This window comes from Accipiter gentilis, chromosome 32 (assembly GCF_929443795.1).
Source record: "Accipiter gentilis chromosome 32, bAccGen1.1, whole genome shotgun sequence".
Classification (NCBI taxonomy): Eukaryota; Metazoa; Chordata; class Aves; order Accipitriformes; family Accipitridae; genus Astur; species Astur gentilis.
The window spans coordinates 8,012,682-8,029,962 of NC_064911.1; the positions used below are offsets into that span (position 1 = coordinate 8,012,682).

The 17,281-nt window shown below is 37.9% G+C and overlaps 1 protein-coding gene across 5 annotated transcripts in view; it reads right to left on the bottom strand.

Annotated features, from left to right (window-relative positions):
* DSCAM (DS cell adhesion molecule) overlaps positions 1-17,281 on the bottom strand; it is a 491,765-nt gene that overhangs the window by 388,553 nt on the left and 85,931 nt on the right. For all 5 annotated transcript variants that reach the window (XM_049835149.1, XM_049835148.1, XM_049835150.1 and 2 more), the window contains exon 3: positions 13,053-13,199. In XM_049835149.1, the coding sequence (XP_049691106.1) occupies positions 13,053-13,199 (147 nt within the window). The remainder of the gene's footprint in view (positions 1-13,052; positions 13,200-17,281) is intronic.

A 17,281-nucleotide genomic window follows, 5' to 3' on the forward strand; every position in this document is an offset into this window, starting at 1 on the left:
AGAGATTTCTGATTCTAAATGTAATTAATTTTCATTGATTAAAAATACACAAAGTTTGGGGGGTTCGTTTGGGGGGGGGTTTTTTGCAAATCTAGGGCATCCGTATTTATGGTCCTATGTTCCTGTGGTTTCCTTCCAACAATTTATTATTAGGTATCAGATGTAATAAGAAAATAAATCTAAATGAAAGTGAGACAGCAAAGGTAAAATGTTTCCTCTACTTTTAGCTGACTATAATTATAAGCAATGCTTTCCAAACCTACCTCTCCCACAGAGCTTCACTTTCTACATCCTCACACAGGGAGCTCCAGTCCAAGGCAACAAGAACTCTATAAAGAGGAATCTGAAGCACTGAGTACATGCTGGATGGGCACTCCTATTCCAGTACTTGGGAAGAAACAGAAAGCATGGATCCAAGTAAAGGACTATGTTTTAGTAGATCCGGCCTGAGTGTTTGCAGTAGCCTTGATGAGAAACAGAGGAAATCTTGAAACTGCTTTGTTTTTCAGTTTCCCTCTATGTAAAATGAGGGTAATAATTCTAATTAACTGAAAGGGGCTTTGCATTTGTCATAAGGGAAAAGAGATGTTAAAATAGGCAGGAATAAAGGTTTCCCTGATTTTCTACAGAGTTCATGATACCCAATTTCTTTAGCACCTTTAAAAAAAACCAAAAACATAGCACTAGAAAGTGCTATGGATAACCATTGATAAGGATGGAAACAATTACTATCAATAAATACAGCTTATGCAAGAAAGAAGATGCGTGAAAGAAAAGGAAAGCAAAACCCAGTGAATAACTTCTTTTTCTTAAATCCCTTTTGAAAACGCACACAGCATCTCACAAAATCTTTTTGGGCTGCTGACATTTAGAGGGGTTCTCTTTTTTCTCACTCATTCTATAAAAGTGCTGAATGGATGCTGTGACACAGCATGCATTATCCTATCACTTCTTATTTATGGGTGTGCTTTTGCTTCCCAGCCCTGAAATTGCTTTTCAGCAAGTCACAAACGTCCACTTTGAAAAGAAGATCAGTTTTCCTTCTCTTGTCCTAACTGAATTTTTCCAAGAAAATCCATGTCTTATTTGTTTTCAGCAAAAAAGATTTCGAGATATCCAGTACATATATGAATTCAAAAAACATTTAAGCAGAACGAAAAGGATTACATAGATGATTAATTCTCTTATTTCTCTGGATTATTCCATAAGACTTCCACATTTAAATACAATACAATGTTAGCATTTGGTTTTTTCCTGTTTTTTTCCCCCACTAATTTATTTTACCTAACCTCTCCTTTCACATCAGCAGTTGCTTCCATATTTTATTATAATTCAGAATGAATTGCAAAAGATTTCAGATAAGTACATTATAATCTCAAAATATTTTAAATTATGTTGCACATACATGTAAAAATTGTTATGCTTCCTGAGATTCACACTCTCGCAAAATTTCACATTGACAATTTAGATTACAGAATGTTTTGCTTTCAGACCACACTAATTATAATGAATATTTCTTTATATAGAATATATCTATTTAGTTTTATTATTTTTTAAATCTGCATAGTATTTTGTACACTTAAGGGATCAGTTTTAGTTACAGTATAGTTGTGTATTTCCATATAGTGATTTTTAGCATTTCGGTTGGTGCCATTTTTTCTTTTAGTTTTTGAACAAATGCCTTTCTTGTCAGTGTTGTGTGAAAAACACTTATAAATTGGAAGAGAAAATGGAGTACATGGAAGGATTCTCAGTCCTTAGTACAGACAAAACACTATCTTACAGGCACAAAACAAATATGAGTCTAAAAAACAGAGACAAATATCTTTTTTCCATCATTATTGCTCAGGTATTGCCTGGAGGATCGGTTGCAAGAAAAATACCAGGAGAGAAAAAAAATGTTACTTTTGTATGGGTTATGTCTCTTTAAAGAGGAAAACGTGGGTTTACTAAACAATGGTATTTAACTAGATACAGCTGGGCAGGACTTTTTACAAAGGGAGGGCAGTAAAAGAAATTCTTTGTCCCTAGAAAATTACAGTCTATTTGTCTCTTGGTTAGTTCAAAAATTAAAAAATCAGCTCCACAGCTGAACCCCAAAGTATTTTCTGAGTGTGTCAGGAATTTTGTTCTCTGTTTTAATGGAGAAGGGGGAAAAACATTTAGAAAAAAAAAAAAAATCCTGCTTGCAATGGAAAAACAAGAGTGCTGTATGTCAGCTCTGTTTTCCCTGCTGGAATACATAATCCCTGAACAGAGCTTGGCCTGACCTTCCACAAGCAGCAGGGTAATTGTTCTCAGGGATTTTATGAATATCACTATCTATTTACAAAGAAAGCCATGGATAAAAGAGGAAAATGAATTTGAATTTGCAGTGAAAGTGAGCATCCAGTGCTGGGCTGTTCCCCAACTGGAAGAGAACCAGACTTGATCCCTGGGCAGAGAGCCAAGGAGACATCCTTGCCATGCTGCACAACAAAGTTCTGCAGCTGGAGAGCTAAGCTGGGCACAGAGGAGGGACTTCTGCATCATCTTCAGAGCAGACAAAGATTTAAAGACGCTGGAGCATTAACTTTACCATCCCTCCTCACTACCAGACCCAGAAGTGGGGCAGCAGTAAAACACTCAAGTTTTGCATGGGGAAGCTATACAGAATAATCCTTCCAGGGCATTGCAACGAAGGATAAATCCTTCTGAGGAGGAGGAGAGAATGAATCCAAAGCAGAGAGCTGAAGCCACAAAGATATACACCAGATGCATCCCTGAATTCATAATTCCTCACAGTTCTCTCAGGCATGTCCCTAGTGTCAAATTACTCCCTCTTGAGCTGCCCTTTTAGTTCTCCATGGCTGCATTTGATTGCTGTCCAGCAGCGGAGAGCAGGGTATGAAACACTCCCTGTTGGTAGCGATTTTTGTTGACCACATCTGCCTGCGAGGCAAAGGTGGGAACCGGTCCCAGGGAGGAGGATCTGGCCCAGGGTTGGGGGGGGCGAGCACCGGCCAGCCCTGTCCAAGTCAGGGCTCATCCCCCAGCCGCACCTCTGCAGACGGGCTCAACAAGGACAGCCGCTCACCTGAGATGTCAGCAGCGCCAGCATGAATTTTTAACTCCTCTGTTCACCGAAGCAGCAGTTGCTTTCGGTCCAATTCACTGCACAAGATGTGCAATTTTAGTTTTATGCGGAGGTGAAATTCCTGTATTAATTCGTATTGAGTGCGCACAACAGTCAGTGAGAAAAGTGGCAGTGCGGAGAGAGAAAAGTAAGAGGGATTTCTGTGATCCATATTGAATTAGTTACTTTAACATGAACATTGAGTATTCCGTGAAGGTATCCAAATAAACACAGAGTTGTTCTGATGGCGGTAGGGGAAAGAAAACTTGCAGGCAAACAAAAGGAAAGGAGACAATGAGGTAGGAAAGAATAAGTTGCCATAGATGTATACCTACATCCTTCATTTCATGCACCCATAATTCTCTCTGGCAGCTGCATGATTAATTCAAAGATTTATTGATTTTTTTTTTTCTTGCTCAATCCTGCTGACCTGCTTTTGTTGACAGGTCTGTGTGGATCACACTCCTCCGCCAGCTGAAAGCATGGCATCATGTCAGTCTCCATGGCCTGCAGTAAACATTTCAACTCATGCAACACCAACAGTGTTCGAGTGCACGGTAAAAACATGCAGAGCTTATTTCAAATCAAACAAACATGAACTAACCAACTGGTAGGCTACTTTTGCCGTGAAAACTATGTGTAATTGCAATTATAATGCAATTTTGATGGTGGGAGAGAACATCTAAACAGTTCGATCTTTCTTCCCCTGTACTCTCACTTCTATAAAAAATTCACTAGCTTGAAGTTTTCTAGCAGAACCAAAGACATTTTGGTACGGCAACTGCTTACAACATAAAATGTTTAGCCTTTGCATATACCACCTTTCTGCAGTAGGAGAGGGTCTGCCCCTGTGCAGTTACACAGCTCGAGCTCACACACTGGATCACAGGCTTTAAAAATTCTAACTAAAAGATCACCTGGTCTTCATTGTAACCTTCCTCCAAAGAGAAAACATACATGCAATTAAAATATACCCTTACAGTTTAGCAAACCAGGTGAAGCAACAGAGATGCGACACTGATGTCAGAGCAAACGAAACAAAGCTCTACTGGATAGGTACTTCTAATTCTTTCTAATGAGTCATTGTTCTAATGAGCCTTTCAATTAAAATTGGACTCTTGACAGGGAAGACAAACTAAAGAACCACCTGTATGGCCATCTACAGCCCTAAAAATGTGCGAGTTTATCGACTTAATAGCACTGTGCTCCACAATGATGTTTTAGTTGAGATCAGGTACTTAGTACAACACACAACACTGGAAAATACTGTTTCTGTTTCCTCCAGGTGTCACCTGTAGGTACCTCCTTAATGTATTAAAAATAACCAAAAAAATCACAGTTGGTGGCAGTTTTGACATTGTACCCCTCTCAGACTGCAGCTAAACCACATACACAGGCAAAAGCTGTACTGTATAAAGCATTCTGGGTAGTAAGGCACGCACTCATTAAAATGAATCTCATGCATCAATTTTGTCCCCTCATATCAAAACTGTCAGAGCTCATTGGCTGTTTGCTCAGGTTAGACAGAGTTTTGATGGGAAACCTCAAGCATACAGTGCTTAATGTGGTCATCTACTTATCCACTGCCATTCAGGAAGGTGACAAGATCACAAGCCACTAGCAGAGCAGACATACAAGGAAGAAAATGATGCTATGTTCACTATTTCAAAAAGTAAAAATGAAAATAAATAACAAAATGAGACCTAAAACCAGCACACTGATTCACCGAAGTATGTTCCTGCTTCTAGCCCTTTGGTATCAAATCTGACAGCACTGAGCACTGCTGTCTACAAATCAACCCCCCCAAAAATCCTGCACATCAAACTAAAGCAATAAAAATATTGCTGCAAACATTCAATTCAAGAAAAATTTTATGAACCAAAAGCTGCCTGAAGAATTGTAAACAAAGAGCAACGATAAAATGGGAAAATGTTCAATCACCACCTGTGAAGGTTAGCAGTCAGTCTGCTCATATTTCACCTTTAATAAAGATCTGGTAAACATAAAGTTAATTAAAATGCAGGCCATATTTATCTGAAGGTTTTACAAACTCCAGAGAGAATTAATATTACAGGAACTGAGGGGGCTAGGAAAAGCTGGCCAGATGATAAAATGGGATTCGCCCCAGGAAAATGAAAGAAATTTCAAGTACATCTGGAGAGAAAATAACGTGACACAGATATTTCCAGTGAGAGACTAACTGTGCCACTGAATTCAACCATGCTGAAAGAAACCTCTTCATGACTGGCAACATCAATAACAAGGTGGTAAAACAGAACAGTTAGGGCATCAGACTGGATAATGTTATGCATGGTCCAACAGACCCTCAGGCATAGAGAGATGTGATAGGTGCCCGTATATGTATATGTATATGTATACACACACTCATGGATACAGAAAAGGAGAGAGCAAGGCATATATTAAAAAAAAAAAATTAAAAACCCAAGTATTTGAAACATTAACACAGAAAGCAGAGTTACAACCTCCCTCTCTCTCTTTAATTTCCAAGATCTCAAGAAGCAATTCTGAAGGGGGCCTAAATCCAGTCAAGTTTTTCATGCGCTTTAATTGTGTAAGCAAAAAAAATTTAAAGAGTTGAGAAAAAAGGTAGAGAAAGAAGATTAGGGCCGGGGGTGGTGGAGGGGGGGAGCGGATTTGAAGTGAGTAGAGGGAAAGGATCCCTCCAACTGATGGGAATGGAGGGCTAGCCAAAACAGAGCACCAAAAGGGGAAAAGAAATTACGATATACTTGTCTCCTAGACATACTTCAATACTGAAATGCCAAAACCACTGCTACTATTTGTGTACCCTATTAGTATTAAGATTGCTGGATGTAGTGAGACAGAGCAAGTTTTGGCTTTCTGCACTTGAAGCACCAAGACAACCCACTCAAATACATTTTTCTCCTTCATCTCTCACAAACAGCCACTGATGTTCTACACCATCAGAGCAGCCAAAACATCCAGTCTTGCTGAGGAAATTCCACAAGTACCCTCTACAGGAAAACAGTGTCTCTGATATTAATACTTCCATCTGGCCTCCATGCGTGCTTCCCTGTGTTGATCAAATGATCAGAAACCACTCCTTTGCCTACAATTGTATCACTCAATTTCCCCTCTGCTATCAAAATGTGATTCTTTGACATGTGGATCAGATGTTTCCACCTTCATCCCTTCAAGTCACTCTAAACACCTGCCTCCTACAAAGCTGTTGAAATCCTTGCATCCAATCCTACCTATCGCACGGCCATAATTTTAGAATGATTCACCTCATCAAAATACTCCAGCATAACAGCATAGGAAGCAAACACAAAGCACAGGCTGCAGAGTATGCAGAGTAGCCAGAGGAAAGGTCCTCCGAAGAACAGTTGCAAGTACGTTGCCTTGCTCAGTTACAGTTTTAGTTTACAATGAGTCAAAGGAGAGTGTGAAAAATGTTTGCACAAGCAGGAAGTGCTAAGTTTTTACCATCTCCACTTTCTAGGATTATAAGACATGCTCCTCTTAAAAGAACAGTGCTCTCAGAAAAAATGCAGATAACTAGACATTTCTTAAATAATGCAATAAATTACTTTTTCCTAGGTCCCTTAGGAAAATAACTTTGTTGAAAGAGAAAGTGAGGAAGCAATATATTGTCTTTGGAGATGGGAAAGTGCACTTTACATGTCTTCAGGAAGCTTAGAAAACACATTACTGTAACAGCAAACCTACTGTCTGACCTGAGCATTGCTGAAGACTACTCACATTAGCTTTCCAGGGAGTCAAGGAAGCTCAGTAAATGTAGGGGTTTGACTGTTTTACTTTCTCTGTCCTATCACAACTTGGAATAGCAGAATTAAATCTCAATGACATATTTCTGGTAGAAGGTAGATTTACATTCAGAAATCTTTTATTTTATATATGTCGCTAATATTTAAGAAGAAAAAAATTGTATTCTTCATCCCACTCCACCTGGAACTGGAAAAAAAATCTTGCATCTAGAGCATTCAGTGGCATAGGTTAAGTGTCTGCTGAATGCTTGCTGGTTGGCAGCCATGATTAAGCCCTGACATCAAACCAAAACAAGAAAGATCATAGCTCTTCTCTACAAGACACAGCCCTAATCAAATGGCTGGGCTTAATCCCTAAGATCATCAGCAATAATCTAATTCTGAACACAGATCTGCACATAGGACTACTCTCCATAGAGAGATTTTATTTTTTTTTCTACTATGTACAAACCTCATGGCTGAAAAAACAGCGATCGCTCTGTGTAAACTGAACCACTGCTATAATCTCCAAACCCCAGCACAAACGAAAACTGCAGTGCTGTATTTTAGATGCTACCACGTGATAACTCCTGGCAAACATTGACTGCTTACTGTCAACCACAGCAGTTCAGAAAAGCCCTTTGTGCAGAAAGAGATCCAAGAGCCCCTGAGCCTTTTAAAGACAAGACTTGAGGAACTGTGTGTAAATAAATAATGCAATTCATTACATCAAATGTAGGTCATTGTACATCAGTGACACTTCTCAAGCCATGGTCCTGTGTGTCTAATTTCTGGCTGATGGAAAGTATGCTGGCTAGAAGGCTCATCGGCTGTCAACGGCATGTCAGTCACAGCCCTTCAGGGAACTGTGTTCCATTCATGCTTACACACCTTTCCCTCAAAGCTGCTATTCTTTTGGTGCAGATTTAAATATGCCATTGTGCACAGTCGTTATTATCTGTCTCTCTCCTTTTCTACCTTTTTTAAGCAGTCACACTCTATGTATAAATCAGACAGATTCTTGCATGGTATGTCATTAGACAGGAAAATGGGAATTCAGAAAGGTCAGGGCATGAACCTATTCATGATCCTGCTCCTGGCACTAAGCTATTCAGATACATGGAAAAACTTGAAATCCCTCGTAGTTATCAGCCTCAGAATAGGAGGCATTCGTAACAGAGGTACAGTGTGTAGTGACAGACCAAATTTAATTCTTCAGCCTTTCTCTTTGTTTCCATCTGCTCTTCATTCTCCTCTTTTCTGTCTCTCTGCTGATTCCTTACCTTTATTTTTAATAATCCATTTCTGCCCTCCTTCCCCTATAACCACACCCATCCTTTGCTCTCTCTGGAGCTAATTACACGTGAATGGACTCCACTCTTTACTTTCACCTCAGCAGGGCAGAATCAGCAGTTATTTTGTCTTTACCTTCCCTTTACCTTTTAGTCCAGCTTCACCGTTCTGTGTGTGAAGAAGAAATACTACAAACCAAGCACTAGTCTCCCGTCTCCTTTGCAGTTGCTCAACAGGAGCAGAAGCACAGTCTGTACTGTGGCACTTTTCTATACTATTGTTCCTTGGTTTTATGGCTGTTGTTATGAAAACATCTTTTTCTGCACTCTTTGGTCCTGCAGGGCCTAGGCTGTTTTCAATGGATACAAGGTCAACACAAAGCTGATTCCAAAAGTCTCTTTATTTGGGAATGGTTTGTGAAGGAAAGCAGTAAGGAGGAAAGGAAACTTGGCCTTTGAGCAAGCCATATGCAGCTATCATTCATAAAACATTCTAGAATTATTTAAGCTTTTATGTTTAGTGTCATCTAATGAAAATGCATAGGAGCTGGTTACTGGTGCAAGAGAAAACTGCACATCATTATGATACTTATTATAATACAAATTAATTTCAGACTCAGTTTCAAGTCAACTGACAGTATACAATTCTTCAGAAAAGAAGGATCTACAGAAAAGAGATCCTGAAGTTACAGCTGTAGAGCTTGGTACAGCAATAACCTGCACTTTGTGAGCCCCTTAAAACTTCTCAGAGTTACCTTCAATTTTGGCAACATCTCAGAGATTCTTAGGCAAGACACACACCACTGGAAAGTTTGATTGCTTTTACTAGAAGACACAGATGGGCAAATAAGAAACACTTTTGCATTTGTAGCAGATTGACAACTGCAGAGGTCTGCTGCTGTCCTTGTCTATCACGAGAGTTCGTAACACAGCTGTGTCTAGTGGAGATGGCTGAATACTTGATCTAACAATTATTATTCAAAATGGATCTTTCCAGTATGAAAAGATTTCCATGTATCTATTGTTGGAAGTGGGTGGTTTTGACTTTTCCCCAGAATAGATTCATCCAAATAATTGGTTTTGCCTTGCTTTAAAAACCTTTTTCCTGCTACCTTGGCCCCTAGAAGACACCCTGAAAAAGCTTTTTGGCCTCAGATTTGTTGTCATATTGAAAGGCAAAGTATAGGAGCAAAACCCGAAATATTTAGCTGTTCCCCTGACAGACAGACAAGCAGGTGCACACCTCTTCAGTCCACAGCTGTCCTTGCACATGGAAACTTCATAGAATTCAGTATTTCTGGCTCAAAACATGAGCACCTTCCCTTTCATTGAATGGGAAGACAGACCTATCTGGACACTCCTTGGAATGCTCTAGCAATATGTCTTAATATGTTTCAACTCCCAATTACTTTACAATAACCTGGAAGCATGACATAAAATTGCAGCCAGGAAACAGAAGATGCTTTTTCCCAGCCATATTTATTACACACTTTGATTACTATAGACATCACTGTGTTCTCTGAGAACTAAGCATACAGACAAAAGCAAATATGTCCAGGATAGTACGCTGTTGCAAGAGAAAAAAAAATCTCACTGTCTTAATCAAGGAATATGGCTCTTAAACACTCTTTCCAAAAAGCTAGATTTTTTTTTTAAATTATAAAAGTAAAAACACTTTGATTTTTTCTTTAAAATGTTGAATTTACATAAAAAGAGAACTGATACCTAGAACAGTAAGTAACAGCTGAAATAAAGGATTCAGGTTCATCTACGGATCTCTCTATTCTAGTGGTCAGAATGGGACTATGGATAGACAGGTATATGAAATATTTACTCTAAATCATACTTGAAAGTATTGCATTGGGTTTAAGCCTTTCAAAAAAAAAAAAAAAATTCTTCTCCATTGGACCACTTGCATATGGAGCTTCCCCACTGAAAAGCTGCCCTGCTTCCTGTCATAGGAGGTCTCCCATTCTCTCCTATGAGCTGTAAGCTTCCCAGGCTACTTGTCTTCTATTTGAAACAGATGTATCATCTCGGTGAAAATATTCTTCTCATCCTTTTCCTCTCTCTTTCTCTGCCTTCCTTTTCCTCTTTTCTTTTTCCTTCTTTTCAAGTAAATACTATCTAGTTTTCCCACAAAAGCCTTGTCCACTTCAAACCATGATAATCATCACTGTGAGTGTATATCTTTTATATTCTTGCTCTTTCACAGTAGAGGTTTCCCCTCAAGAAGAGTCTTATTTTTTCTGATGTTAAAGAGTAACCAATTAATCAGTTATATTAAGAAACAAGAACAAAACAAATCAGAACTTGACATTTTCCAATATTAAATGGTGAGATAAAAAACATACCAATGAATGTGGTCTAGCACACAGAAGAAAACATGCTAGCAGTAGCTGTATAAGCAAGCATATGCATTTCCTCAGAATATTGATCATTAGTGGAAAACAGCTCAATAGACATGTTACGTCTTGCATCCTATTCATCAGCACTGACATTCTAAGAAGACAGTCTTCATCAATATCTACCATTTGAATTCATGGCCAGATTATTGCAATATTGATTATGGGTAAAACTCAAGGCAATTGTTTTATGAAACACGTATGGGTTCCGGTTTTTGAAGTGGTCCCATTATTAAGCTGCAGTTAAAGTGTATAAGTGGTGAACAAACAAATCTTGCAATCATTGTGGTTAAACTGGAGCAATGTTTTCCTGCCTCACTTTTGCCCTTTCATGACAGATAGCATCGACCTGTAATCTAACCTGTGATTTCATCTCTGAAACTAAATCTTTTCTGTGATATGATCCAATATGATAAACTGAGATTTTTAATAGCACTAATTTTAATGAATTATGGTTTATTTCCACTTAGATTTCTAACTGTCAAATTAAGGGATTGTGAGATAAATAGAAACTGGATTTTAAGTGTTAAAATCTGTAATAGATTTTTAATAATTGTAGCCTAGTCAACCACAGTCAGAAGTTGCATTAAGGAAAAAAACAAAAAAGACTAAATTTATGTTAATATAGTTAAATGTTATTACACACTTCTATTCCCCAAACGTTTGGGGTTAAAATCAATATAGACTAACCAGAATAAAATTATTTTAAAATAGCAGCCATGATGGTCTGCAGAAATGCCACACTTTCTTCCCTAAGAAGGGGTTACAGAGACCTGTGTGCCCTTCTCCTGATTCCAGGGTGAAGGGCAGGATTGGGCCACTGAAAGATATGACATAGGTACTCGGTACTAATGCTCAAGTCAGAAAAATCAAATTGAGAGGACACAATCTATGTTGACAGAGAAAATATGCACATTTTCTTATAATATAGAATGAATAAACTTAAAAAAAAATATTAAGATAGTTAACCATGCAGGTATACACATTCTTTTCCTCCAGCCAATACTCACACGTCCAGATGTACGTGCATCATGTAGTAGCCTATCTTAAGATGAAGCAAAGTAAACACATCCATCCGCTGTTGCACTAGATAATCTTAATTGTAGTTTAGACAATCTTAAGCATAGTTCTGTATTATTATATATAGAATAATGGAAAGCTTATTTGTGTATTTAAATACGACTCTGACCTGAATATATTGGCTGAAGTGTTGGTGAGTCCTACAATTCAGATATTACAGACCTCTTTGTGGAAACACACTCGGTTTCAGTTGCTCAATGACAAAAATAATATGCCATATCAAAATCCAAGAGCATAAAAAGGAAGTGAATTTACCAAGCTTAAACAGTGCACCAGCAGTATAGGACAACTGATCATCAGTTACATGGAACTTAAATATCTACCAAATCCTTAGAAAGCTATTTGAAATATATTTGAAAAAAAATAGAACAAGCTTATGTAAGGAATCAATAAGACACATAGAGAAACAGAATCTATAATATGAGTCATATAGAAACAGCTATTTCCATCAATGCCACGTTTGCCAGAAAGGAAAGATTACTAATATACTGAGAAGTGTAAAAACATTTCCACACATTGTAGGATCATAAACACAAACACATTTTTAAATATACTCTGCAGCAACATTTAACTCGAACTTTTTTTTTTTTTCATTTTGCATTACCTTAGAACAATATATTTCAAATTTTTGGACACATAAATCATTTGTATGTGTAAAACCAGCTGCACTGTGCATAATATATAATTTAGATATGTACTATACTGAAAATATTTTTCCTGCATTTACTTTCTCCCATGAATTTCTTACGCAGTTTATGATTTAAAGTGTTGGATATTCTTTGCCTGAATTCCCTACACTTCCTGAACAATGCCTCACTTTGTCAGTAAATAGATTAATGCATATAACTGCTTTAGAACAGATTGTTTCAGTTCAATATGTTAGGCTTACAGCACCGTTTACCGTGTGCTTAAGCCTCCATTATTATCTATGAAGATATTTGAAATTAAAATGTTATGAAAGTATAAATATCGATTACATACCTCATTTAAACATAACCAAACAGATTTAAACTCAGGATTTCTTCTAATCTATGAGTAACATTACTACTGAAAAAAAATTACAACCCAACACATGCTTTATGAAACTCAAAGTCCTTTGGCAAGCAGGAGTTCCTTATCAAAGTTAAAATGTGAACCCATCGCCACAGCACCAGGAAGCTGGTTTTATGTCTGATATAAAACGAAACCATGTTATTTTCCCCTCAAGCATGCTAGAAAAAGCAGGGCTGTCTAAAACCTTCATGTCACACACAGTCATAGGGATGCAGCAATGCTAATATGAAATACATTACTGGAAGGATGACATACCATTCAGCTATAATTGACTCAAAGTAAACATCAGGCATTTGGGGGGGAGAACAGGCACCATAGATGCCATTGTCAATTGGAAAAGAAAGCCGTAACAGCCTACCTGAGACAAGCGAGACTGTGTCTTTCTCCCATGAGACAACAGTGATGTATGCCTCCACAGAGGAGGGGATAATGCACTTGAACACTGCTACATTGCCTCTCATGGCTTTCTGGTCCTCCACACGGACTGTATAGGGTTCCCGTAAAACTGAAGATAGAAGAAGAGGTTTCATTAAACAAGTCATAATCACACATCCCATCCACTTCCTCGGTTAGCATTGCAAAGTTCTCCCAGGAAAGTTACTCAGGTTGTAAATTCTTTTGTCTCAGTAAATGATACAGTTTTGCAAGGCTGGTTTCAAATTAATATGAAAGCATTCCCAGATCTTTTTGTTTCCTCAAAATCTGCATTTCACCATATTTCTGTGTTCTTCCCCTACCTAATTCTGAGGGCAAGGAGAAAGACTTTTGTAAGAAGTGCATATTTATATGGGTAAATGGTGTTATGCCTTCTATTACTTGTCTAGTTTCTCATGCCACATTTCCCATCACAAATTGTTTTCTGCTCTATCAAAGGGTACAAAGTGCATACGAGTACTGTGTGTGAATTAGACATCCAGAGGGTAGAAGAGAAGGTCAGTGTCACTTAGGATTTTGAAGAAGTGAGAACCGAAGGAGAAAATCGATGGAGGTGACAGCCAGAAAAAAAGCAAGGTGTCTCAGAAACACAGAGAAATGATCATAGGTAAGGCAAGAGCTATATTCAATCAACTAGCACTGAAAGAAATAGGTTAATGGTAAGAAAACAGAAACTATGATTCAAAGCTGTATTAAAAAAAGAGTATCAGGGCACTTAGATCCAGGTTATCATTTGTCTAGCATCTGGAATCATAAATTTAATGGGCAAAGAGAAAGAAAAACAACTGGACAAATCCTTCACACTAAATTAATATTGCTGGGATGAGATGAAGTTTCATTGGGTAGCAGAATGGAAAGAAGGAAAATCCTGGCACTGAAACATTTCAGTGAGGAATGAGGGGTGAAAAATCCTGTAAGCAACAGTTAACGGAGAAGGTGATAGAGCAGAGAAGAAACAGATGTTGTCTACTACAAGAAATAAATGGGTGAGGCAGGAAGGACAAGCAGCAGCATAGACTCTCCACAGGACCATAAGATCAAGGTGCAAAGAAAGAAATCACCACAGCCAACACAGTTATATATCTGAGGTGATGAACAAAGTTACGTATCTTGAAGTGACAGTTTCAATGAAAATAGGGGTGAATGTATTGCAAAAATGACATGTGTGTCTGAGGCATGTATATGCCTGAGGGTAAAAGTTATTGGGAAGAACAACCCCAGTGCAGCAGTGTAACCAAGTCAGCAATGCTGAACTGCCACATTACAGTCCCATTTCTTGCCTACATATCCTGCCCAGAAACATATACCAAGCTCTACCCATTACATTTAAGCACATTGATTCTAGACTGAAGAGTCGGTAAATCCTTTGCAGAGTTTATAAAAGTATTTCTATACACCAGGAACACTAGAATTTCTAAATGCTAGCCTCATTTACAATGTATTTTAGGAAAAAAAGGCAGAGTACTGAAACGTAACTGTAGTTTTCACAAATACCAAGAGCATCAGGTTTTCAAGTCCAGTGCTACCACTTCAAAAGGGAAGACTGAAGTTCTCTATTCCAAACAAGACTATAGCAATATAACAATTAGGAAATCTAACCAAAAGTAAATAAATCTAATTTTAAATTAGAAATCTTTTTAAAAACAAAAGAAATCCATCTTCTATGATGAGACACCACTAATTTTTTAAAAAAGACAAGAATTTATTTTAAATCAAACGCTAAGTTTCTTAACACTGTAATAAGTGCTGAACTGATATTATAAGCATCTTTAATGCAGTGACTTTACAACACTGGCTGCTCTGTGATGAAGCAGCCCCCTAATCTTGTTCTACACTGGAGGGGATGGCAGAGAGATCATCTTAATGAGGCTGACTTTTGTCTAATGCTCATGCTCCAGCCCATCATGTGCAGAAAAGGCTTGTTTAGCAGTAATATCCTAACACACTGCTGAAGGTATTTCTATTTTTTCAGAACAGTTGGCCATTTTGAAAATCTGACCAGCTGATCATTTCAGTAAAAGCAAACACAGAAACCCTATGTGGGACACAAAAACTGGAAAGAGGTTTATTCATTTCCTTGCTTTAAAAGTTTACATTATTGTGATTTCAAAGGCCCCTCAGTTATTTCCAGATCATAGCTTTGCCAGTTCCTGTGAATTACTTTCTGATTTTTTATTTTTTTTTTTAAATCCCAAGTCTCCAGGTCATGAATTTATATGAGAATTTCAGCCTTTGCTAAAAAGATATATTCTTCCCTGCCTTGATTGCACAGGAAAGCTTGAAGATGAAATGGAGATATGCACCTTTACTCCCATGTGGGACTGGCCTGGAAGAGGTTTAGGTTTAGGTGTCTAGGTGTGCGGGTTATGGTTTTCTGGGTGCTGGGGATGTGTGTTGCATTATATGCAAAGTTACATACAAAACCACAATTACAATCATCTGTGAGCTGGAACCCTTATATCTGCTTCAGACTTTCTCAAGTTGACTGTAAGAATGGGCAGAGCTATTCTAGTCTTTGTATGATTCTGCTATGATAGTATGCTCCACTGATTGCTTCTGTATTCCTAGGAAATCCTACTGCTGTTGGAGGGCACTGGAAGGAGGAGGAGATGAAGAAGAAAAGAAATTAGAAAAGGCCCCCCAAGAATCAGGCTAATTAGGGCCAATCTGAAACTGTATATAGAATTCACATGAACAGAAATATAATTGAAAGTAACACACAAATGAAGTTTTTCACTTCATATTTGAGTAACACAGGGTTTATTATCTGAACATAAAATACACTTACTGCTATGCACAGAAGACTCTCAAAAATTGTATTTTCTTATGATTGGAGGATTACACAAGCCTTTGGAAAAGATACTAACAGCCATTTTCTGCCATCAGCACAATGACAGCTCTGACACACAATATCAATTGATATGAAGGAAGGGGACTTGTTTAACTTGTTATCCAAACCTCAGATTACCTGAGAAATTGAATCATATGGAGAAATGAATGGCTCCAGGTTAAAAGGCTAAAAGGAGAAGAAAAAGGGGTAAAAGGAGCATTTCTGACTTGGCCAAAAAGAGTCATTAGCTTGTGAGTCAAACGGCTACAACCACCTACTGCAAAGCCTTTTTTGTCAGATCCTTCCATTTGCAATGTTTATTTCCTAAGCAGAGCAGGAAGACTTCTCTTGGGGTTCCATGGATAAGTGGGTCAATGCTGAGCAACGGACATAGCTGCATCCCATCATCTATATCATATGCTTTTACAACTAAATGAACACCAGTTCAGAGCTTTAGCTAGCAACGCTGCTAGTTTTAGCCTCCTCTACATCACCACGTTAGTTTATTAAAGAAATAGAAAAATTGGAAACGAATACTGGAAAAAATGCTGCCTAAAAGATGCTCAAAATTCAGATACATTAACAAATCCACAGAGGACAAAAAAATATTATGTTCTCTCTAAATATAATTCTGCCAGACAACTTGTCCACAACTCCATTAAAGTAAAACCAAAAGCACAAAAACCAGAACCAAGTTCCAAACATAAAATTGGTTACTATGTATTCTTATGAATCTTTGGTTTTCAGGTTTTTTTGATCTGTGGACAACTAAACATTTTCAGAAGCAGCATAGACCATTATAGAAATTCCACATATACGTAATGTGAACTTGCTTCTAATAGTCATTTCTCGTGCAAGAAAACCCACTTTTCTTGACTAAAATTTTAATAAGGCAGATGAATTTCATGGAAACCTGTTTTTTATTCTTGCCTTCTAATTGTCTACAATCTACAGATCTCTGAATGTTAACTTATTGTTAAGAAGAAGAGAATACATTCTTTCATTTGAAAAGAGAGTCACAGACAGATCTACTTGCTAACTGTTCAGTTTTCCCTATGTAACTCCCGTGAAGGCATATCTCCAAAGGAAAGATACTTCTTTTCTGAGAAAAAACTAGCATAGCTCCAACAACAACAAAGAGGTTATGAAGATTTGCATTAGCCAAGGGTCAGCTCCCAGACTAGCTTTTGTTTGTTTGTTTGAATATTTTAATTAACAGAAATGGGTAGACAAAACCTTCAAAAACTATGCAATCATGTGTTTATGTGTTGTAACAAAAGGCCTGATTTTGATCCCACTCTAATTCTCTGCTGGCTGACCCA